We start from the raw sequence: 24,240 nt of genomic DNA on the forward strand, positions 1-24,240 counted from the left end.
TCATGTTTCATCTCTTCGGAGGTATGTATCTGATGTGAATCATATTTTGAGTTATGAAGATCTGGAGCTTGAGGCAGATCTCTCCTTTGAGGAGCAGCCAGTCTAGATACTTGACAGAAAGGATAAGGTCCTCAGGCATAAGACGATACCTTTGGTTAAGGTATTGTGGAGGAACAGCAAGGTCGAGGAAGCGGCCAGGGAGCTGGAGTCAACTATGCAGAGTCAGTATCCCAAGCAGTTTAGGTAAATTTCGAGGACAAAATTTCTGTAAAGAGGGGATAGTTGTAATGCCCCGAAATCCCTAATGCGGTTTAATGGCTGGATTAGTAGGCCGGGACGGCCATAACTGTTTAATTATGCCATTAAATGATTATGTGCATGTTTATGTGAATTATATTATAATATGATGTTATATGCATACATATGGGTCCACATTTGATTATTAGGGTGTTTTGGTAATTTGGCCCGTTGAGGGCATATTTTTGTATTTTGGTGTATATTGTGAGTTATGGATGAGATCCCATTATTATGGAGATATATTCGAGCTATTCAGCATGAGACGGTCTTATATTGTGAATTAGCGGTTTTGTCATAACGGGGTCTTATATTGGGATATTGAGTAATGAGAATGTTATTTGATGATAAATTAAGAGTTATTGAGATCAGGAGGAAATTCTGGGAGTTTTGACTATAATGTCTCCAGGGGTGTTTTCGGGACCCTGAGCATTAGGTTTTGTTTGAGATTACATAAGCTTGAAGTAGCTTGTCAGATAGAACCGTACGTTAGAAAACACTTTCTCTCTTCCCGTTAGTTCATTTTACCGTTCGAGGCATTTTCAAAGGAATCTTGAGAAGTTGAACATGACTATGTGGCGTTGCGTTGCGTAGCCACTTTGGACATTCGACACCTTTACTTTAAGCACAAACTCTGTGAGAATCATTCTTTTAACCATATGACATATGTCATCTCCATTATGTATTGCATATTCCCTCATATATTGATTGAATAATTTCCTTTGAAGAAAACACTAAGCCAAGCTTCAATAATGGTCTCGTCATATTAGTATTAATATGGAACTCCGACAAAATATGTAACTTTGTTTTCCTTGACCGCTTCTTACCCTTGTGTAACTTGCTAAGTTCATCTTCATTTGAAGTATCATCTTCATCAGAACTAGAACTATCTTGTGGTATGTACTCTTTGTTAGAATCATCCAATATCACATATTCAACATCAGTATCAATAGCCTTTTTCCCTTATCTCTTTAGATGATTTTCTACTCTGTCATCAACAACAAACTCATCGTCACTTTGTTCATACTCAAGATCACCTTGATATTCATTGTCGAGGTCACCTTCACTAGAACTCTCATCTAATTCAATAGTATTAGGTTGAACACCCTCACCCACAGTATGCCTAGAGCTACCAGCACCAACACTTTCACCAAAAGAAGGCCTCGAACCAATCCTAACAATCAAAGCCCCAACATTTTCACACCATGTTCTAGCATCCTTAACTAAGCCAACCAACATTGAACATTGACTTTCAATGACCTTTGTTTGACATAAGTAAACTCCACCAATCTATTTCTTTTGATAGATTGCCTTGTTTTCTCAAGTAAAATTGTGTAACTGTCCACTATCTCATATGTACCACTACCATTCCATTTAAAGTAGTAAACAAATGGTTCGTTGAGTTTCAAATCTTCTTCCAATGTACCATTTAACTAAAAAAATACTCATCTTAACAACATCACAATTGTCAACATTGTGTACAACCCCACTATAATAACTGTAACATCCCAAATTACCTAATAAGGCTTAGGGCCTTGATTAGGGGACCATGATGGAAAAATATGGAAATTATGTGATATATATGTGTATCATTACATGATTATGTGGGTTATATTATAATATGACTTGATATGCATGTTTATGTGTATTAAATATGCAAGTGGGCCCGTTTCTGATTAAAAAGGGAAATATTCATAATTTGGCCCGTTATGAGTATATTTTGCATATATTTTATATATATGTGAGACCACATTATTATGTAGATATATTTGATTTACTCAGCACGAGACGATCCTAGGGAGCAAGCTAGTGGGAAAGTCACAATTGGATCAATACTTGATTCGGAGCGAGTCAATGGTTATTTTGGATATTTAGTACATTACCATGATTTATCGGGTAATGGGAAATTATTGGAGGATATTAGAAATAACAGGGATTGTCAGATGTTAATCATGATTAACGGGATAAGTGGAAAATGAAAAATTTACCCTTGAGGGCTTAAGAGGGCAGACTTAGGCTAAGGGGCAATATGGTCATTTTGAGCCAAATTAGTGACTTAGTCACTCTTACCCTTAGCTGAAGGAAACTAAAACAGAGCAGCTCTCCCTCTCTCTTTCTCTTTCTCTAGGTTCTTTCTTTCTCCTTACCACCTTGGGGAAATTTCTTGAATTTTGGGGGTTAAAGCTAAGGAAATTCAAGGCTTGGCTTCGGGATTGGAATAGTTGCAGTTATGAGGATACAAACCACAACTGAGGTAAACTTTAATCCTTGTTTTGATTTATTTTTTGTCTTAGTTTGGATGTTCTTGAGCTTGAAGTTCAAGGTATTGGTTTAGTGATTTGGTGGAGGTTTTGATTGAAGTTAAGCTTGGGTTTTGATGCTGGTAATGTGTTGATAATGTTTGGGGGATTTAATTATGGTTTTGGGAATTGATTGGGATGATTTTTGGTAAGGTTTTGGCTGAGGAAAAACATGGATTTCTGGGTTTGCGGGGTCGCGCCGCGACCCTGTTCTTGGGCATTGTGGCCCATGTGAACCCAGGGCACTGAGGCGGTTCTATCTGGGAGGCATGCCGCAGCCCGTGTCTTGAATTTCGGAAAGGGGCTTCCTATCTAGGAGGCATGCCGCGATCCGCCTGGAAAGCTTTGGCCACCTTAGGTTTTTAATGACGGGAACTCAAACCTAAGGGCTCGAGATCAATCCTACTACCTGATTCAGTAGAGTTCGAGGTCCCGGAGGCTAGGAATCGATCCGGAACCCTTTATTTGCTCATTTTTGACGGGATTCTATATTATGGTTGTGACTAGGATATCGCTAGGGGCTAGAAACCAGGATCGTGCTCAAGGGTCGTTCATTGGTAAGTTGTGCTTGGACTAAAGGTAAGAAAGCTGCACCTGGTATGTGATACATGTGCTTATGGCTTGGCCCGAAATGTTGAACATGAATATGGATAGGGCATGAATGCCTATAAATATGCATGATTATGATTATGCTTGTGATTGTTGATTAAGTATGTTGAATGCTTTATATTTGGATATTTGACATATGATATATGCATGTTTGCATTATCTTATTGAGAAAGACTTGACTTATTAGTTAAGGACGACAATAGTGCTGCGCGTTGGTTGTAAAGCATTGACCTCTCAGTCAAGGACGGCAATAGCTTTGAGCGCTGGTCGTAAAGAATTGACTTATTAGTTAATGACGAAAATATCACTAAGCATTGGTCGTGAAGCATTGACTTATCATTCAAGGGTGGCAATAGCGCGCTGAGCGTTGGTCAATATGGTTATGCTTAACCAGGAGCGCATCATACGCTTGACCGACCTATTGGTCGGGGAAAATTCAGCGCTAGGTACGCTGGGCCAGCTCCAATGTTGGTTATACAGAGGATAGGGCAATGGGCCCCGGGGTGACTTATTAGTCCCATATCCTAGGCTAGGGCTGGGCCCCAGACTTGACTTATGAGTCAAGAACGGCATTAGCACGCTGAGTGTTGGTCGAAAATCATTGACTTATGAGTCAAAGACGACCTTAGCACACTGAGTGCTGGTCGAAAAGCATTAACTTTATGAGTCATGGATGACCTTAGCACGCTGGGTGCTGGTAGAAAAGTATTGACTTATGAGTCAAGGACGACAATAGCGCGCTGAGCGCTGGTCGTTATGGTTATGCTTAACCAGGAGCGCATCATACGCTTGACCGACCTATTGATCGTGAGAAAACTAGAGTGCCAGGTATGCTGAGCTAGTCCCAAGGCTGGTTATACAGAGGATAGGGCAAATGGCCTTGGGGTGACTCGTTAGTCCCATATCCTATGGCATTGAACCTCAGTATGATTCCATAATCGTGTATTTTGGGCGCTGAGCCTCAGTATGATGCATTGATCATTTATCTTGGGCTATTAGCCCCATATGACGCTGTGGTCATTTATATGGATGGTATGCATGCATGAGTAGGGTTATTACTGCTAGGCATGCTTATTATGATTTGGTGATATGTTATTAATTGCTTATGAGCACGTATAAGTTTTCTTACTAAGCCTTGGCTCACGGGTTCTATGTGAAACAGGTAAAGGGAAAAGAAAGATGGACCTTCCTTGAGTTGGAGAGCTTAGGTGACGATGTGTACATATGCAGCTGCTCGACCATCATGGCTGAGGGTTTAAAAGGAAACTAGGGTCAAACCCTGTTTTGCCACTTAGGTTGGTAGGTTGTAACTTTTTCATTTTAGTTAACATTTTAAATGTATTTTGGGATCCTATATATGAAGTAAATTTTTTAATGAAACGCTGATACTTGTGACCAAATTTTTTAACCCTATATTGTTAACCACGTTTAGTTACACGATTTTGGCCAAATGACTCGTTTAGTAAGTTAGCACTATTTAAAATACACAGTGTAACGGTCCCTGAATAGTAGGGCGTTACAATATCTAGGAAGGATACCAGTATAGATGATTTCGCTAGTGTGATGTACTTTTAGTGCGAATGAAGTGGAGTCAAGACCTGCAAAGACCAAGAAAAAAAACCCAAGAATTAGTAATTTGTGCTCCCAAAGACCTTCGACGCACTTTATTAATTCTTTAATATATTCAATGGGTTCAACAACCACACACTCTAACCAACAACCAAACTAGACTCCACAAACACATTTTTCCAAATTTATTTCTAGCCTAGCAGAATATACCCATTGTCACACCATACCCAAATTGACTGTAATTTAAATTTAACTTTATTCTAACATTTTCAACTATACAAAGCCTCATTCATATTGAATGTTTGGTACCTTGTACCCAATTTTCAAACACAAACAAAATGATATAGAAGTTGGAAAATTCAGCCACAAAGACTAGAAGAATAACAAAATAACAAATCAAACTAAATGTAATTTGAAAACTTACAGTAATAGGGCTCTTTATCATTCTTTGTCTTCCTTGAATCACCAAATTTAGGGACCAAGAATCTCATAATATTTTAGGAAAACATGACAAAAATTCTCCAAACTACACCCAAATTTTTCTCTTTGATCTCACCTAAGAAAGAGAAATTCAAGGAAATGTGAAAAAGGAAAATTAGGGCTCTAAAACTTAAACCCTTGTTAGTCGATACTTCTTTACTTTTTTTATTTTAAAATGTTGACACTTATTTTCTCTTACAATTTCATTTTCCATTCAATTTTCAAATCACCTAAATGCCCTTCACCTAACAGGCAACATCTCTAAACTATCCAAAAAAAAAATGACAATATCTCACGAAATGGACTCTTTTCAACAAATTCTGTAGATCAGGGGGCATTTTATCCAACCAAAAAAATTTGGGGGCAAAATGTCCACATATGTCGTAGTTCTGGGGAGAAAAAACTCATTTTTCCTTAAACAAATATAAGAAAAAAAAAAAAAAATTATGCATGTTAACCATATGATAACTCGCTGTTTAACGTGATGGTAACATGTTGCTTGACCAAGAACTGAAGGAAAAAAAAATATTGAGCATGATAATAACCCTTAGGTAACCATTACTTTACCTAGAACTAAAAAAAAAAAAAATCCAAAAAAAGCATTTAAGTAAAGGAAGAAGATCATAAAAACTGATCAAAGAAGAATAAGAAAATATATTACAAAAGAAGAACAAGAAAAAAAATCTAATATATATGTATATTAAATACATACAAAATATATGATAAATTACGAATTTAACCTTAATAGTTAGGGTGAAATGAAGAAATTTTCGTGAAAAAATAATACAAAACTAAAAATCCAAACTTAAGTAAAACATATGGCTTTTTTATATGAAAAAAATGATAACAAAAAAATATATGACCAATTTATTTATATGTAATTAGCTTAAGATGAGCAAACACCATAAATTAAAAAAAAAAAACTTGAAAATCACAAATTCATATAAAAAAATAGAAATAAAAGTCATATTTAATGTAATTTGCACTTTCCATATATCTATAAAGCTATCAAACAAACAATACACAAGAACCATTGGAGATTGTTAGGTCCTAAATTGACATCTCTTTAAAAGTGACAATTTTTGTCAAAAATGATGAATTAGATTTACTGGTTTCCCTAATGTGTGTTCTGTGCATTTTTTTATTACTGAAAAGAATATTTTGTGACTAACAAAATGCAGGAACGCATATGTATGTATATTAATTAATAAAAAAGTTTTCCACTCATTTATTAATTTAAATATTGTGGTTTCATTTTCTTAGAAATAATTTTGGATAAGTGCACATAAATGAAAATTTTGTTTTCTTTTTTGGTTCATTGGAGATCTTAGTTAGATTGAATCACAAACAATTTGTAGCAAAGAATAACTATATAAAATGAAAGATATTTTTTTTATTATATAAATGTGATTTTAGTTTTCTTTATTTTCACACATTGAATAAAATTAGAAAGCTTTGAGATTTTCTTCTTTGAAATATATATATTGTGCACTAATAACATGATTTGCAAGTCAAAATGAGTGAAATGAACCTAGTCATACGTGTTGTGTTTGTATATATAAATATCTTTAAATATATATAGTGACTATTTAATAATAATTTTTATTTTCCCCCAAAATTAATGTCTCTTTATACATATGCTAGGGGAATATACTATTTGGATGTGATATATGAAAATAACAAATGATGGAATATATATTAAATATAGAAGAATTTGTGGAACATGTGTGTAGTTAAATGGCAACATCTAATGGTTTTCAACTTATTCCAAAAACGTATGTATTAATTTTACAACTCTAAAAAACAATATAATAAATTTAGGGACTTATGTTATTTTTTTAATAAAAGATAAGTCTATTAGCTTTAAAAATCAACGGTCAGAGATGAACATAACAAATAAAGACATGACTTAGTCCAAATACATTTACCTAAAGAACTAGTAAGAGAAGTTGAAAGGCATGGGCCTTTATTCTAGAACAATAAGAATCACCACTAACAATATTCAACAAAAAATGGACACTAGACACAATCAGATTGACACTACCACCAACTTGACACTTAGAAACCAAAGCAATGACAATACCTAAATCACACCCAGCAACCTGAAGTGGAAAACCCAACCAATGTGCCATCCTCAACTCATTAACGCGAAGTTAACAACTCAGCCGTTTTAACATTGAACATACCAACAATAGGCACATACCAGACCGCCTAAACAAGAGTGTTGTTATTTGGCACTAGCGAATGCGCCATCCTCAACTCAGTCAAATCTGCTAGAAGATATACGAATTGGGCAAGGGCATGACGACACACTAGCGACACATATGGATGCAATCAGAGAAGGCAAGGCCACTGATTTCTCAATATCAAGTCAAGGATTATTGAGATATAAGGATCGGGTATGCGTGCCAGATAATCAAGGGATTAAGAAGGCGATTCTAGAATAAGCGCACAGTACCCCGTACTCAGTTCACCCAGGGTCAACCAAGATGACGCATGACATCAAGGCAATATATTGGTGGCCAGGGATGAAGAAGGACATAACAGAATTTGTGTCTAAGTATCTAGTATGCCAGCAAGTGAAAGCAAAGCATCAGCGGCCCGCAGGCTTATTGCAACCGCTTAACGTACCAGAATGGAAGTGGGACGATATAGCCATGGATTTCGTGACAGGGTTGCCACGAACAAACAAGCAACACTCAAGGATTAGTGTGGGCTTATAGGATTCACAAAATTATGTGTTCTTGTTTTTGTCTCAACTCATGAACAATATCAGTAATGGGAGAGGAGAGAAAATAATTTGATTAATATTTTTAAGTTTCCTAAATGTATCGATATATAGATTTAGGATTATACCGGTAAAATTAAATTAACCCTATAAAATATTATTTAGGTTAAGATAATAATATTTAATTATTTAAACATTAAATACCATATTATAAATATTTAAATAAATATCTGTAGCCGATTCGGTTATAAATATTATTTCAAATTGAAATATTTAAATAATTAAATATCTAATAACCGAATGAGAGAATTTCTCATCCACTTGAGGGACTATCTCAGCCTCTAGGAGAGAATCTCTCAATTACATTTGAGAGAATATCTCAACCACATTAAAATATCTATAACTAACTTTTAAATTTAAATTTAAATAAATATTTAATTTTTAAATTAAAATAATAATCCAAAATTAAACCCAGTGGGCTCCACCCTATGATGTAGGTGTCCACCACTGTTCTTACACATTGGTTGGCGCCAATGTTGTTGTCCAAACAACATAGGTGGTGCCAACATCTGTCTTGTCCAAACAATGGTGTTTTTCCCAATTTATTTAATATTAATTATTTATTATAAAATAAATAATTACTACCTTGCAAAATAAATTATCCTTTCTATTTTATTTTGTGAAATCCATACCCTTGACAGTGTGGTATAGAGGCGACTCAGGGACCATGGACCTATAACACTAAACTCCAATAAACTAGATTATTTATTGAGCTCATCAATACAATAATCTTATTTATTAATTCCATTATAACTCCACTATAAATATGGAATTGCACTCTTAGTTATAATAGAATTATATTTACTGAGTTTATTAGCAGTAGTTCATTGATATAATTAATAGCAGTAGTTCGTCCTCCTGTTATCGGTTCATAATTAGAATTGGTCAAAATTACTGTTTTACCTTTCTAATTATCTCTTTATCCTTTAGTACCATTAATTCACCATTGAAAATTAATTTAGATTAAATCTAAATTTGTGCACAACTTTTCAGTTTCAGAATTAACACTGAAAAGGAATCAATATTCGGTCCGTTAGGAAAGTCGGGATTCCATCTTGTAAATCATGTTCCCAGCCATCCATGTTACTAAATCCCCAAAATAAAAGTTGTAAGCTTTATTAATAAAGAAACTTTAACGAGTGAATCAAAGAACTTAGTAAACATGGACAGGAGTTAATGAATACTCAGGATTTAGACTGATCTACTAATTGATCATCTAAGTGATATGAATTAAGTCTTTATAATAAACGACAAGTTCTATAAAGAAATTAATTCATATCAGCCCCGTCATATATAATCATAATTATATACAACACCTTTACTGAGATGTCTATCTACATAAGCAATCTGAATCTAAATTGCTTGCACCGAATAACATGCTTAGTAAACTGTATTAGCAACCATTGATTAAAGATTCCATACTTTAATATGTTGCTGACAATTTTATTCATTGTGTATGATCTTAATTCTCTTGTAATCATACAAGATCATACCCTCGCAAATGAATATAGAATTTTTTGATATTAATATACTATAAATTATTTAAATAATAATTTAATAATCAAACATATTTAAATTGTTCACTTTATTTAATATTTAAAATGTCTAATACAAATTTTTAGGGCATAGCCCCTAACAAAGGGAAGTTGGACCAGCCATGAGTTAGAGAGCTTCGGTGGCGATGTGTACATATGCGGCTGCTCGACCACCACGGCCGAGGGTTTCTCAGAGAAACTAGGGTTAAACCCTATTTTTTCGCTTTGGACAGCTGGTTGTAACTTTTTAAAGTGTAATAGACCTTTTAAACGTTATGTTGGGATCCCATGTATGAACGTCAATATTTTAATGAAATTGTTATTCATTTTTAACCCTAACCCTTGTCACTAACCTTAGTTACACGTTTATAACCAAGGGACTTGATTGGCAAGTCCGACACTATTTAAAGTACATAGTGTAATGGTCCTTGATTAGGAGAACGTTACACCTAACGACACGCATCAACACTTATTATCACTTGGGGATTCAAGGCTACTGTATCTGATACTTCTTTGTTCTATACATATAAAAACGGTTTAGTTTTCTTGTTATTAATTAGTATATATGGATGATATACTAATTAATAGAGCAAATACACATGATATCTGTCAACTCATTTCCAATCATCACACGCAGTTTTCCTTTAAATCCATTGGATTAGTGAGCTAATTTCTTGGCTTTGAAGCCTATAGGAACTCCTTTGGTTTGTATCTTACATAATCCATGTATGATATTGATCTTCTCACTAAAACAATTCTTCAAGATTCAAAAGAGTATCCTACTCCTATAATATTGGGTAACAAACTGGTGTTGGCTAATATTGTTGGAAAGTTATGACTTTACACTTTCTATATCAACAATGAATAATATGAATAATTAAATATTACAAACCCTAGATGCTAATCAAAAACCTTATTCAAAGTAAGAATTCAAATCTTGATAATCAAAGAACCATATTAAAAGTGTGAATGCAAATCTTGATAATTAAAGATTAAGTGATTAAATGATTACATCATGAATTTTGAAACATTTAATCATCAATGCTATCAATATGAACACAATTACAAAGTTAGGGTTCAGAGAAATATAACCTTTACATTGTACAAACTTGGGGAATATCTAAAGGCTTATACACGAGGAGTATTGTTGTCCAAAATCCCTATTCCAAGCCTTCCCATTGTTGCTTGAAACTTCACCAAGATAGAATGATATTTGGGATTGAACAAGCCTTTGAAACTCATACAAGTCAAGCAATTTTTGATGAGTTTCTTGGAGAAAACTTATGATCTTTGAGAGCTAGAAAGAGAGAGAGAGAGGATAGAGAGAGATAGTTGAAAAGTGTGATCAAGGCTTTGAACTTCAATAACCCATATTTATAGTGTAGGCATCGTCATTAAGTCAACCAATAGGATTAGAGCTTTAAACACATTATTTTGGAGCTAAAATACGTAATCATACGGACACATTAGGCGATGCATCCCCTCATCGCCTGTAGGGTTTTGTCTCGTACAGTGCTTTAGGTGATGCATTGCCTATATAAGGTGGCAATGCAACACCATATAAGCAAGTCTAACTTCTCAAAAGTGACCTTAAATGTAACGACCCAACATAAATAAATAATTTAATACAAAAACATTTATTGAAACTTATTTGAAAACAAACATGGAGTAAATATCATTTACAAAATATGCAACTCAAGATCTCGTTATTTAAAATAAACCATCTTTTACATGCATATCGTTTGTAAAAATACAAGTTATCAAAAGCTCAATATAGAATTCTGACTTGAAGACTTTTATAACCATGCCTAAGTAGCAACCCATTTTGACCCATAGGTTGCAATCACTAAATGCACTCATTTGACCGAGCCTGCTCCAACTCATCGCCTCGTCAACTATGCTTTTGCTTTTACCTACAACACAAAGTACCTGTTGCAAAATTTATAGCTACGCAAGTGCACGTATCGCAATTTAGTAATAATCTTTGTAAAACCAAGTATCGTCCTCAAGGAATGAATCATCAATTACCAGTCAATTAATCTTTTTATTCTATTTGGACAATTAAACTTTGATTCTTGTAAACAAAGCATAATAAAATATAAATTGCAGAAACAATAATTAATAATTCAATAAAACAATGAGTAATTGCAAAACCTTGAATTTAAACAATGAGAGAGTAATTAGGGCGCTTAATCTCATCAACTATCCTCCCTATTAATCCCTAATACAAATTACTAATAAAACTTCTTATTTCTTCCTATTTCAATTAACGAGTTGACAAAAGCAGTTTATAATCATATTATGAATTATAAACTCAACCTAAGTGAAAATTCCATATATTTCTATGGTAAATTTAATCACAAAGATTCCAATAACCATAACAACTCAAAAAGATAGTTACACAATTAATCTAGATACTCTCGTTTCAAATTAGAATTGTGTCCTAAACAACCAAAGCAAATTGAAATCGCACTTTTCAGATTTTGATTAAAAAACATACAGATAATGACTATAGATGGCCAATCAATAATCACTAAATTAGCACAGATTGTAAGGAATTGAAAAGAAGATGATGAAGAAATGATAATTGCATCAGTTCATAATAAGGAATCAAGTGATTCAACTAATACCCCTAAACAGAAAATTAGTTAATAATTGTCATTCTAATCACAATTGAAATTAAGAACAACATAAAGAAGTAAATGAATAACAAACACTTGAGAAATCTCCAAGCTTTTTCAGCCACCAAACTCTGTCCTATTTTCCTCTATGTCTGTCTTTTTTTCCCCTTTTTCATTTTTTTCTCTTTTTATATAAAACCTAATATTTTCATTTTTAAGAGAGGCGGGTCGCGACTCTACATGCACCATGCCACGGCTCGTGTCCCTAATTCTTGAAAATTTGCAAATCTCAGCTGCGGCTCTCCTTGCATGTAGAGTCCAAGAACTTTACTTAGCTAGTTAGATAGTAGTACCAGTAATAGTAAGAGATAGTAGTAGTTATAGTATATTTATGACTGTGGATTTTGGTTCAAGCCGAGACTTAGTTGGACACTCGTAGCAACACTTGTAGATTTTATAAGTTTAACCTATGGTTTAAGAATATTAATTATAACCTAAGGTTTGATTAATATGACTGATTATGGAGATGATATTTATTATACTATAAGGTTTAGATAGACCCAATAAGATATTAACACTTGTCATGTGTATGTTTTATGAGAAATTAAGCATTTTGAGGAATAAGTTTATTAAGAGTAATATTTGAAGATCCTAGGGTCTGCCAGCAGCTTTGAAATCGTTAAAAGACTTAGTCAATGTTGTTTACTCAATTCAAATTAGGCTGAAAAAGTGTAATTACGTGTATAATATTTCAGCGTATGCCGATATATCGCAGCTCTAGGGGGAGATATATCGCCATACGGGGATACGAAAAACACGTAGCTTCGCACGACAACTTTGACGAGCCTCAGGTATATCAGCCCAAGCGATATATCGCTTAGCATGGGTGATATATCGGCTATGGTGCATGATTTTTGAACAATTTTGAAACCGAGCTCATTTTAATCCTGAGCCTCTTGATAAGTCCAGAATCTTTTTGACCGAGTCTTCAGCCTCTGCTGAACGATTATTTAATTGTTTTTCAATTAAAAAGCCATTATTTTATTCAAGCTAAATAAATATATTTTCATTCTTGAAATATATAAATAGGACCTAGTACCCAGCCATTTCTTCATTCTTTAAGCTGAGTTCAGAGCCTACAAGTTGCTAGGATTACTTTAGAGCGTTAAACACTTGGGTTGGGGTTATAAGCTTTATCATATGAAGCTTATCAAACACTTGGGAAGTAAGGTTTATAGTGTATTTCGGTTTCGAGGTGTAGTTCGGGTATAGAAATTTCAAAGGTATCCCTATTCTTAGTTCCTTTAAGTATTGTTTCATTAGTTTTATAGTTTTTCTCTACTCAAATCCTAACTCAGTATTCTTTATTCTTGGTTAGGCATCTAAGTTCTTTGAACTTGAGGTTCTTGTTGGTAAGTATCTTTTTGATGGTTTAGTTCATTCTTTTCATCTCTTTTCTTTTAGAAAACTCACCTCTCTATTAATGGATTTTAGGAGTGTTCCAAAATCCTGACCTTGTTCTCATCATCCCGGTATTTTGGTAAGGAAAATAAGGTAGTTCTCATGTGATATATGTTTATATAAAAAGTGTTATGATTATGCTATAGTATGTTTCTATGTGTTATGATATATGTATGCTTGGGGCTTATAGTTGTTATACAACAAACCCTATCACACTTATGTTTTGGGGCTTATAGTTGCTATATAGCAAACCCCAATAGTTATATTTTGGGGCTTATAGTTGCCTAACTAGCAAATCTCATTATAGTTTGAGGCTTATAGTTGCTTAGTTAGCAAACCCCAATAGTCACCATGTACATGGGTTAGAATTGTGATATATGTGTTATAATATATGATATATGTTCATAATGTGTATGATTATGTTCATGTTTGTAGTAGATTTTCCTTGCTGGGCATTAGACTCATTCCTTTATGTTTTATATGTGCAGGAAAATAGTATGGCGGCAGAAAGGTTCTTGGCAGCTTGGGAATGTGTATTGAGGCAGAATGTAATCGGTGGATTACGCAAACGATTCGAGGATGAAGTGTTTTCTAGTCTTTTAAAATTATGCTTTATATGTATTTTTTCGCATCTGAGTTGTAACAAATTTTAAAATTTAAGTCATGATCTATTTTTTTTCAAAACAATGGGATCCCATATCTTACTTATGAATTTTTATGTATTTTGAACCTTTACGCTATAGTTTTTAAATAAAGATATGGTTATTTCATATGTATGTTTTCTTAAGATTAGTGTCTGTGTATAGTAGTTTATTAATGGTCCAAAGTCTAGAATAGTTTGGTCGTTATAGTTGGTATCAAAGCAATGGTTCATTCGCATGAAGTTCTCCTCGATACACACACTCAAAGCTCCAAATCTGACCGCCAAGTAAGTGTTTATGATTATAGTTATTATGTTTATAAGTATAGATAACAATTTTAGTCTTTATGTTTTCGGTTAAGAATGAACGGAGCATTAACTTATGAGGATATCCGAGCCATTAAGGCTTTAAAAAGAATTAGAGAACCAAGAAACACCGTAGGAGTGCTAGAAAGAATCACTCAGAGGCTGCTTTTGTTCCACAGAGAAATAGGTCACCTCCAAGAATCTAAGCAGATCATGATGAGAGCAATGGAGCAATACATTTTAGTAATTAGACTATTTAGAGATTATCATACTGTAATTGCAAACTTAGAAGAAATATGGGAAACAATGGATGATGAAGATGAACTACCGGTAGTAATGAGATATTATTTTCTCTTAATTAGGTTCACTTCAAAAACAAAATTTCAGTTTACAAATGAACAAAATCATAGAATTTTTACGAACCTTCCTCGAGGGCATTTTGAGGCACATGATAATGAGGACTATGAGGAATTAAATGATGATATGCTAGATGAAGGATCATATATAGAAGATCCAGATTTTTAGATTAGTTTCATTGTTTGTTTTAATTTATTATTTGTTTTCTTTTATGGTTGTAAATAGTGAAAACTTTCTTTTCCAAATTAATATCATGGTTATTTTGTTATCATGTATGAGTTTTATTTTTCTTTCGCAATCATAATACATAATAAATAAAATAAATAATGACTAAGCTCAGTGAGGGTGGATACAAATCAATGAACCAAGTTTCTATATTGAGAGTTAGGGGGCCATAGTAGTGGGAACAATTTTACTGATCCCAGCCCTCCCTCAATATGGATGACTTTGGAACAAAGATGAGTTTCGAGCCTGAGAATTAAGTCATATAGGATGATTAGAAACAGACTTAGAAAATAATAAAGATGGATTATTTTTCTATGTATAGAAACCCACTCTAATAATAAAGAAGACTTATATAATTTTCATAAGAAGTCATAATTAATAGGTCCGAATTATGTTTGTTAGATTAAGTTTTTGCCTTAGAGCCTATTAGGGTAAAGTTCTGACATGCTTCTCTCAACTGTTAGAACTCTGCTGCGATGTCGCTCTGAAGGTCTGCTCGCACCAACGGAAACGCCTCCAACATTGTTCCGGTAAACAATGAAGCCCCTCCAGTTTGCAGAAGGGGAGTGCGTGCTACTGCCAGCCGCAACCCGCCGCCGCCACCAGCTGACAACACTGCGGAGATTGCCAGACTGCGACAACAAGTCGAGGAACTATTGCAGCAACAACGACAATAGGCTCAGCCCCAGACTCAGCCTCCGCCTTAGCCGCAGCCACAGCCACATTAAATGGCCTCAGTACCCCAACAAGTTGGTCCATATAGGGGATGGTCAGTGGCGAATTATGCGCCGTATCCAGTACATCACATGGAGCTAGTTTATGAGCGGTTCCGTAAGCAACACGCTCTGAACTTTGAAGGGACTACAGACCCCTTCGAGGCAGAATAGTGGCTAAGAAACGTGGAGCCAATCCTGACGCACATGAACCTCAGCAACGCGGACCGCATATCTTGCATTTCATCTCTACTCAAGAAAGATGCCAGGATATGGTGGGACTTAGTCCAGTAGACACATGATGTTTCCACCATGACATGGACTCGATTTGTGGAGCTGTTCCATAAAAAGTACTATAATTCGGCTGTACTCACTTCAGAGTTGAGGAGTTCACTGGCTTGAAGCAAGGAAGTTTATCAGTGGTAGAGTATGCTCGGCAGTTCGACCGTTTGGCTAAGTTCGCACCAGAAATGGTTCCAATTGACTATTTGAGGGTGTTTAAGTTCATTAGAGGACTTCGACCGAAGATCGAGCTAGGGGTTAAGCTAGCAAACCCAGGAAATACTACTTATGCTGACGTTCTAGAGACGACAATAGAAGTAGAAAGGTTGTAGGCTAATGTTAGTAAAGAAGAAGCCAGTAAGTCCGAGCCTAGACAGCAGAATCAACCTCAGACTAATCGAAACAACAACCACCACAACAACAACAATCAGTCCAGTAACAACAACAACAACGGTCAGAAAAGAAGGCATCCTGACAAAAAACAGTCCGACAACGATAAAATGGCACGGAAAAATAATGGAGGTAGTAGGTCGGGTTATGTAGAATACCCGCCATGTGCTAAGTGCCAAAGGAAACATCCTGGGGAATGCTGGGAAAATACCAAAGGATGTTACAACTATGGTCAAGAGGGACACCGAAAGAAAGAATGTCCTCAGCTCAAGGCAGAAGGGAAAAAGGAGGATAAGATGGTTTCTGCCAGGGTTTTTGCCTTAACCCAAGGAGAGGCTGATGCTAGCAATAAGGTGGTCACAGGTCAGGTTTCTATCCTCAATAATACATGTTCTGTATTATTTGATTCGGGAGCCACTCATTCGTATATCTCGTTAGGAATGATAGAAAAACTAGACAAACCTTGTGAAAGATTTAGAACTAGGTTTGTAACCGAGTTGCCTTCGGGAAAAGTAGTTCTATCATCATAGATAGTACGAGGCGTACCGATCAAGATTGAGGACGTAGAACTAGAAGGAGACCTGATAGAACTGGAGATCAAGGACTTTGACGTGATACTAGGCATGGACTGGCTAGCACAGCATGGCGCAACCATTGACTGCAAACACAAGAAGGTGATGTTCGAGACTCCTGACGGCCAGAAATTATACTTCATGGGACAAGTTTTAGGACTACGTACATCGCTAATATCATCTCTCAAAGCTCAAAGGATGACAGAAAAAGGGTATCAAGCATTCTTAGCCAGCATCACAGATGTAGTAAAGGAAACACCGCTTAAGGTTGGAAACGTCCGCATTGTACGAGAGTTCCCAGAGGTATTTCCCGGTGACTTGCCAGGGTTGCCGCCGACTCGGGAAATTGACTTCATAATAGAATTAGTACCGGGTACCGAGCCTATCTCCAAGGCACCATACCAGATGGCACCTACGGAACTCAAGGAGTTAAAGACGTAGCTGGAAGAACTCCTAGACTTGGGTTTTATTAGGCCAAGCCATTCACCATGGGGAGCACTGGTTCTATTTGTGAAGAAAAAGGACAGAAGTATGCAGATGTGCATAGACTACTGCGAGCTGAATAAGGTAACGATTAAGAATAAGTACCCGCTACCCCAGATTGACGACTTGTTTGATCAACTCCGAGGTGCAACCGTATTTTCAAAGATTGATTTACGGTCCGGGTACCATTAGCTCAAGGTGCGGGGAGAAGATATTCCTAAGACAACTTTTAGAACTCATTATGGGCATTACGAGTTCTTGGTTATGTCTTTTGGTCTTACCAATGCACCAGCCACGTTTATGGACATGGTGAATAGGGTCTTCAAGGACTACTTAGATAAATTCGTCATAGTGTTCATCGATGACATCTTAGTATAATCCAAGGATGAAGTATAGCACGAGGAACATTTGAGATTGATTTTGTCACGACTAAAGGAGCATAAACTCTACACCAAGTTCAAGAAATGCGAGTTTTGGCTTTCGCAAGTGGCATTCCTCGGGCACATTATATCCAAGGACGGAGTTGCAGTAGACCCATCAAAGGTAGAGGCCGTGAGGAATTGGCCAAGACCAAAGAATGCATCCAAAGTAAGGAGCTTTCTGGGATTAATAGGTTATTATATGAGGTTCGTAGAGGGCTTTTCTAAGATAGCCACTCCACTCACCAACCTGACCCAGAAACAGCAAAGATTCAACTGGAATGATAGATGTGAAGAAAGCATCCAGTTGCTTAAAGACAAGCTGTGCTCAGCACCAGTACTCTGTGTACCGACACCCAACGATAAGTTCGTAGTCTACTGCGATGCATCGAAGCAAGGGTTGGGTTGCGTGTTGATGCAGAATGACAAGGTGATAGCCTATGCCTCACGACAGCTGAAGGAGTACGAGCAACGCTATCCAACACATGATATGGAGTTGGCATCAGTAGTCTTAGCATTGAAAATATGTCGCCATTATCTTTACGGAGAACGGTGTGAAATTTATACGGACCAAAAAAGTTTAAAGTACTTCTTCACTCAGAAGGAGCTCAACATGAGGCAGAGCTAGTGAAGGATTACGACTGCGAAATCCTATACCACCCGGGAAAGGCAAACGTAGTTGCCGATGCGCTAAGTAGGAAGAGTTATGAAAGTTTAGCAGTGCTAGCAGGAATAGAAAAGCCGCTACAACAGGAGCTGATCAGTGCCGGAATAGAAATAGTTGTCGGTAAGCTGGCTAATTTGTCTATTAAGTCAAATCTGCTAGAAGATATACGGATTGGGCAAGGGCATGGCGATACACTAGCGACATATATGGATGCAGTCAGAGAAGGCAAGGCCACTAATTTCTCAATATCAAGTCAAGGATTATTGAGATATAAGGATCGGGTATGCGTGCCAGATAATCAAGGGATTAAGATGGCGATTCTAGAAGAAGCGCACAGTACCCCGTACTTAGTTCACCCAGGGTCAACCAAGATGACGCATGACATTAAGGCAATATATTGGTGGCCAGGGATGAAGAAGGACATAGCGGAATTTTTGTCTAAGTGTCTAGTATGCCAGCAAGTGAAAGCAGAGCATCAGCGGCCCCCAGGCTTATTGCAACCGCTTAACGTACTAGAATGGAAGTGGGACGATATAGCCATGGATTTCGTGACAGGGTTGCCACGAACAAACAAGCAACACTCAAGGATTAGTGTGGGATAATAGGATTCACAAAATTATGTGTTCTTGTTTTTGTCTCAACTCATGAACAATATCAGTAATGGGAGAGGAGAGAAAATAATTCGATTAACATTTTTTAAGTTTCTTAAATGTATCGATATCTAGATTTAGGACTATACTGGTAAAATTAAATTAACCCTATAAAATATTATTTAGGTTAAGATAATAATATTTAATAAAAATATTTATTTATTTAAACATTAAATATCATATTATAAATATTTAAATAAATATCTTTAGCCGATTCTGTTAAAGATATTATTTCAAATTGAAATATTTAAATAATTAAATATCTGATAACCGAATGAGAGAATTTCTCATCCACTTGAGGGAATATCTCAACCTCTAGGAGAGAGTCTCTCAACTACATTTGAGAGAATATCTCAACCACATTAAAATATCTATAACTAATTTTTAAATTTAAATTTAAATAAATATTTAATTTTTAAATTAAAATAATAATCCAAAATTAAACCCAGTGGGCTCCACCCTATGATGTAGGTGTCCACTACTGTTCTTACACATTGGTTGGCGCCAATGTTGTTGTCCAAACAACATAGGTGGCGCCAACATCTGTCTTGTCCAAACAATGGTGTTTTCCCAATTTATTTAATATTAATTATTTATAAAATAAATAATTACTACCTTGCAAAATAAATTCTCCTTTCTATTTTATTTTGTGAAATCCATACCCTTGACAGTGTGGTATAGAGGCGACTCAGGGGCCATGGACCTATAACACTAAACTCCAATAAACCAGATTATTTATTGAACTCATCAATAAATTAATCTTATTTATTAATTCCATTATTACTCCACTATAAATTTGGAATTTCACTCTTAGTTATTATAGAATTATATTTACTGAGTTAATTAGCAGTAGTTCATTGATATAATTAATACCAGTAGTTCGTCCTCCTGTTATCGGTTCATAATTAGAATTGGTCAAAATTATTGTTTTACCCTTCTAATTATCTCTTTATCCTTTAGTACCATTAATTCACCATTGATCAATCTCCCCCTTATCGCCCTCATCGCCCCGGTACCAATTGGATCAATCTCCCCCTCATCGCCACCTCACGGACGTTTAGGGGCTTGACCAGGTTGAGGAGGCTCAAGAGTGGCTGGAGGAAAACCATGAACCATAGACTAAGTGATAGGCTTCATGGGCTTCCAAATTATGTCTCCGTCAAGCACTGGCACCTCATAAGTCTCACACAACTGAGTTATGAACGTGCCATATGCCAAGCCAGCAGTGGTGTTGAACTTACTGATGTTGCAAATGCTATACCTGATTATTCAGCCCACATCCACTGATTATCCCGTCATGATAGCGTAAACCAAAAGGCAACGCTCTCGATCAATAGAAGAGACATGAGAACTAGGCAGTAGACGAGCACTCACAAAATAATCCCAAGCACGGGCAATTTAATTCAACTGTCAGCGGATTAAATACTTTGGCTCACCACCATGATCGTGAAATCGAGCCCCCAACAAGCTCAATGTTTCTGCCACCTTAACATAATCAACCTCGCTAAAATGGGTCAACTGCCAATGTTCATCTTCAGTGGTTGGAATAGTAGGGAGATGGAGTAAAGTATTAAACGAATCAATGTCGGAAGGCATCGCCTTGCCTCGAACAAAAACCTTTTGCTTATCATCTTGACTGGGGAAGTTTTCTTAAAACTCATATAGTTGAGAGTAATTAGCAGCATCTACTTGCAATTTCTTACAAACTATTCCCCAATTACGACACGCAATTTCAGCTCGGATTGACTCATAGGGGGAGTCATTCAAATATGGTTCCAATTGAAACTCCATCCCCCTTTCTGGAACAACCGATTTCCCATTAATTCTTTTAAACAATTCCGCATCCTCCTTATTTTAAAAAATTTCCGTGTTAAAATCAGTGGGTGGAGGTGGTGTTTATTGAGCTCGGGATGAGGAGGCTTTCTTTGAAGAAGCACCCCTTGCAAGATTTCTCTTAGGACCCATTACGCCAGTACAAAACACTAAATATCCCAATTTTCTGAAAAAAAATTTGAGCAGAACCTCCCCTTGTTTTCCCCACTCCCCAAAATCACCAAATTACAATAAACAAGCAACCCAACAACTTACACCAGATAAAACCACTAAATTTCTGAATAAAAATTCTCAAAACAGCCCAAAGTGACAAAAAAAATTTCAATCGTCCAATGAGAAATCACTAAAAAAGATATGAGACACTTACTTGAATGTGAAAACGCTTCTACTTTTTGTCTCATTTCCAAGTGAAACACTCAAAATGATAAAATGAGCTATGCAGATGAAGGTAAATGGAGGTTAGAGCTAGTGTTTAGGGTGAGAAGGAGGAGAAAAATGAAGAAAAAGGGCCAAAATTAGGGTTTTTAACACTGTCTGCGCAACAGGGGCCGCGACCCTAGCCTTTCAATGTCGCGACCCGCCTAAATTTTTTTGAGATTCTGGGAAGTCATGCCGCGACTCTACTCTCTCCATGCCGCGGCCCGCATCAAAATTTATGGGAAAACTGAGTCCTAATGCCGCGACTCTACATCTCCATGCCGCGGCTCGCCCCCATTTTTCTAAATTCCTGGGCCTCTATAACGAGCCATGTCGCGGCTCAATAAGACCATGCTGCGACCCTTAATACTTTTTTTTTTCTTTTTCTCTTTTTTTTTTTAAAATTTTTCACGCTTTCCACGCTTCCAAATGTACAAAAATAAACCAAATGTTCATAATTTACAAGTAAAAAAGCAGTAAAAAAGCAATAAAAATAGATGGGGTGCCTCCCACGAGCGTTGTCGTTAACGTCATTTAGCCAGACGCTGAACTCCTCTTCACAGGGGCTTCAAGAGGATTACTGACTTTGCTTGATCAAATGCACTGCCCACATATGGCTTCAACTACTGCCCGTTCACCTTGAAAGTATCTCCATTCTTTCCTTGCTCTTCCACTGAGCCATATGGAAGCACTCTCACCATAGTAAAGGGACCTGACCACCGGGACTTCAATTTTCCAGGAAATAATCTCAACCTTGAATTAAAAAGAAGTACTTGCTGCCCAGGTTGAAACTTTTTGTGGACTAGGTTCTTGTCATGCCAAGCTTTGGTGCATTCCTTATAGATTTTTGCATTTTTGTATGCCTTATTACGGAATTCATCAAGCTCATTCAGTTGCAAAGCTCTATTCTCACTAGCAGCATTCCAATCAAAGTTTAACTTTTTCATTGCCCAGTATGCCATGTGCTCTAACTCAACTGGAAGATGACAAGCTTTTCAAAAAGCTAAGCGATATGGAGACATACCTATCGGTGTTTTAAATGTTGTTCTGTAAGCCCATAGTGCATCATCCAACTTCTTTGACTAGTTTTTCCTTGAACTATCCACAGTCTTTTCAAGGATACTTTTCACCTCCCTGTTTGAAATTTCAGCTTGGCCATTTGATTGGGGGTGATATGGCAATGCAGTGTGGTGGTATACACCGTAGCGAGCTAAAAGTGCATCAAGTTGTTTGTTGACAAAATGACTCCCTTCATCACTAATGAGAGCTCGGGGTGTACCAAAACGAGTGAAAATGTGTTTATGGAGAAAGTTCAATACAATTTTACCGTCATTGGTCTTCGTAGCAGCAGCTTCTACCCATTTGGACACATAATCAACTGCTAGCAGGATATACTCATTATTGTAAGACGATGGAAATGGACCCATGAAGTCAATGCCCCAAACATCAAACAACTCAACTTCCAAAATCACATTGAGGGGCATCTCATTTCTCCTTGAGTTATTACTAGTGTGCTGACATCGATCATAAGCCTTCACAAAAGAATTAGCATCTTTAAATGAGGTTGGCCAGTAAAAACCACTCTGCAATACCTTAGTTGTTGTTCTTGTGGCTCCAAAATTCCCACCACATTGTAAATTGTGGCAGTGGGCAAGAATATAATGCATTTCATCCTCAGTTACACAACGAAAAATAATTTGATCAACATAATGCTTATAGAGAATAGGCTCCTCCCATTAGTAATGTTTCACCTCAGAGTAGAATTTCTTCAAATGTTGCCTTGTTATCTCAGGAGGCACAACCTTTGCAACAAGGAACTTCACAATATCAGAAAACCAAGGCACAACAGGATTTTCACTCACCCCAAATAATTTTTCATCTGGAAAGAAATCATTGATCTGCACAACTTTCTCATTCTGACTCTCTTCCATTTCTAGTCTCGACAAGTGATTAGCTACCAGGTTTTCAGTACCCTTTTTATCACGAATCTCCATATCAAACTCTTGTAGCAATATGACCCATCTGATTAAGCGAGTCTTTGCTTCTTTCTTAGTCATCAAGTACTTGATAGAAGAGTGATCAGTATACACAATCACCTTATTACCAATCAGATAGGGTCTTAACTTGTCCAAAGCAAATACTATGACTAGAAACTCTTTTTCTGTTGTGGCATAATTCAACTGTGCATCATTGAGAGTTCTACTAGCATAGTAAATGGAGCGAAATACCAAGTCAATACGCTGCCCCAAAACTGCACCCACAACATAGTCACTAGTGTCACACATCAATTCGAACGGTAAGTCCCAATTTGGAGCCACAACTATAGGTGCAGATATCAGCTTCTCCTTGAGTACCTTGAAAGCATGAATGCACTCCTCATTGAAATAAAAACCACACCATTCATCAACAGTGAAGAGAGAGGCTTAGACACTTTAGAAAAATCTTTGATGAACCATCGATAAAATCCCGCGTGGCCAAGGAAACTTCTTACACCTTTCACTGACACCGGAGGTGGTAATTTCTCAATTGTTGTAATTTTTGCTTTATCCACCTCAATACCATCTCTAGAAATCGTGTGTCCCAGAACAATTCCCTCTTTTACCATAAAATGACATTTTTCCCAATTCAA

General features: G+C 36.4%; 1 protein-coding gene across 1 annotated transcript; it reads right to left on the reverse strand.

The window, feature by feature from the left end:
• Positions 1-22,693: 22,693 nt before the first annotated feature.
• Positions 22,694-23,278, reverse strand: LOC133800385 (uncharacterized). Its single transcript, XM_062238343.1, has one exon. It carries the CDS (start codon positions 23,276-23,278, stop codon positions 22,694-22,696), a length of 585 nt encoding a protein of 194 aa, XP_062094327.1.
• Between the last annotated feature and the right edge of the window lie 962 nt (positions 23,279-24,240).

Source organism: Humulus lupulus, chromosome 9, assembly GCF_963169125.1.
Source record: "Humulus lupulus chromosome 9, drHumLupu1.1, whole genome shotgun sequence".
NCBI lineage: Eukaryota > Viridiplantae > Streptophyta > Magnoliopsida > Rosales > Cannabaceae > Humulus > Humulus lupulus.

Excerpts from the sequence above, each read along its gene's own strand:
- LOC133800385 (XM_062238343.1), bottom strand. The coding sequence starts at position 23,278 with ATGCATTATATTCTTGCCCACTGCCACAATTTACAATGTGGTGGGAAT.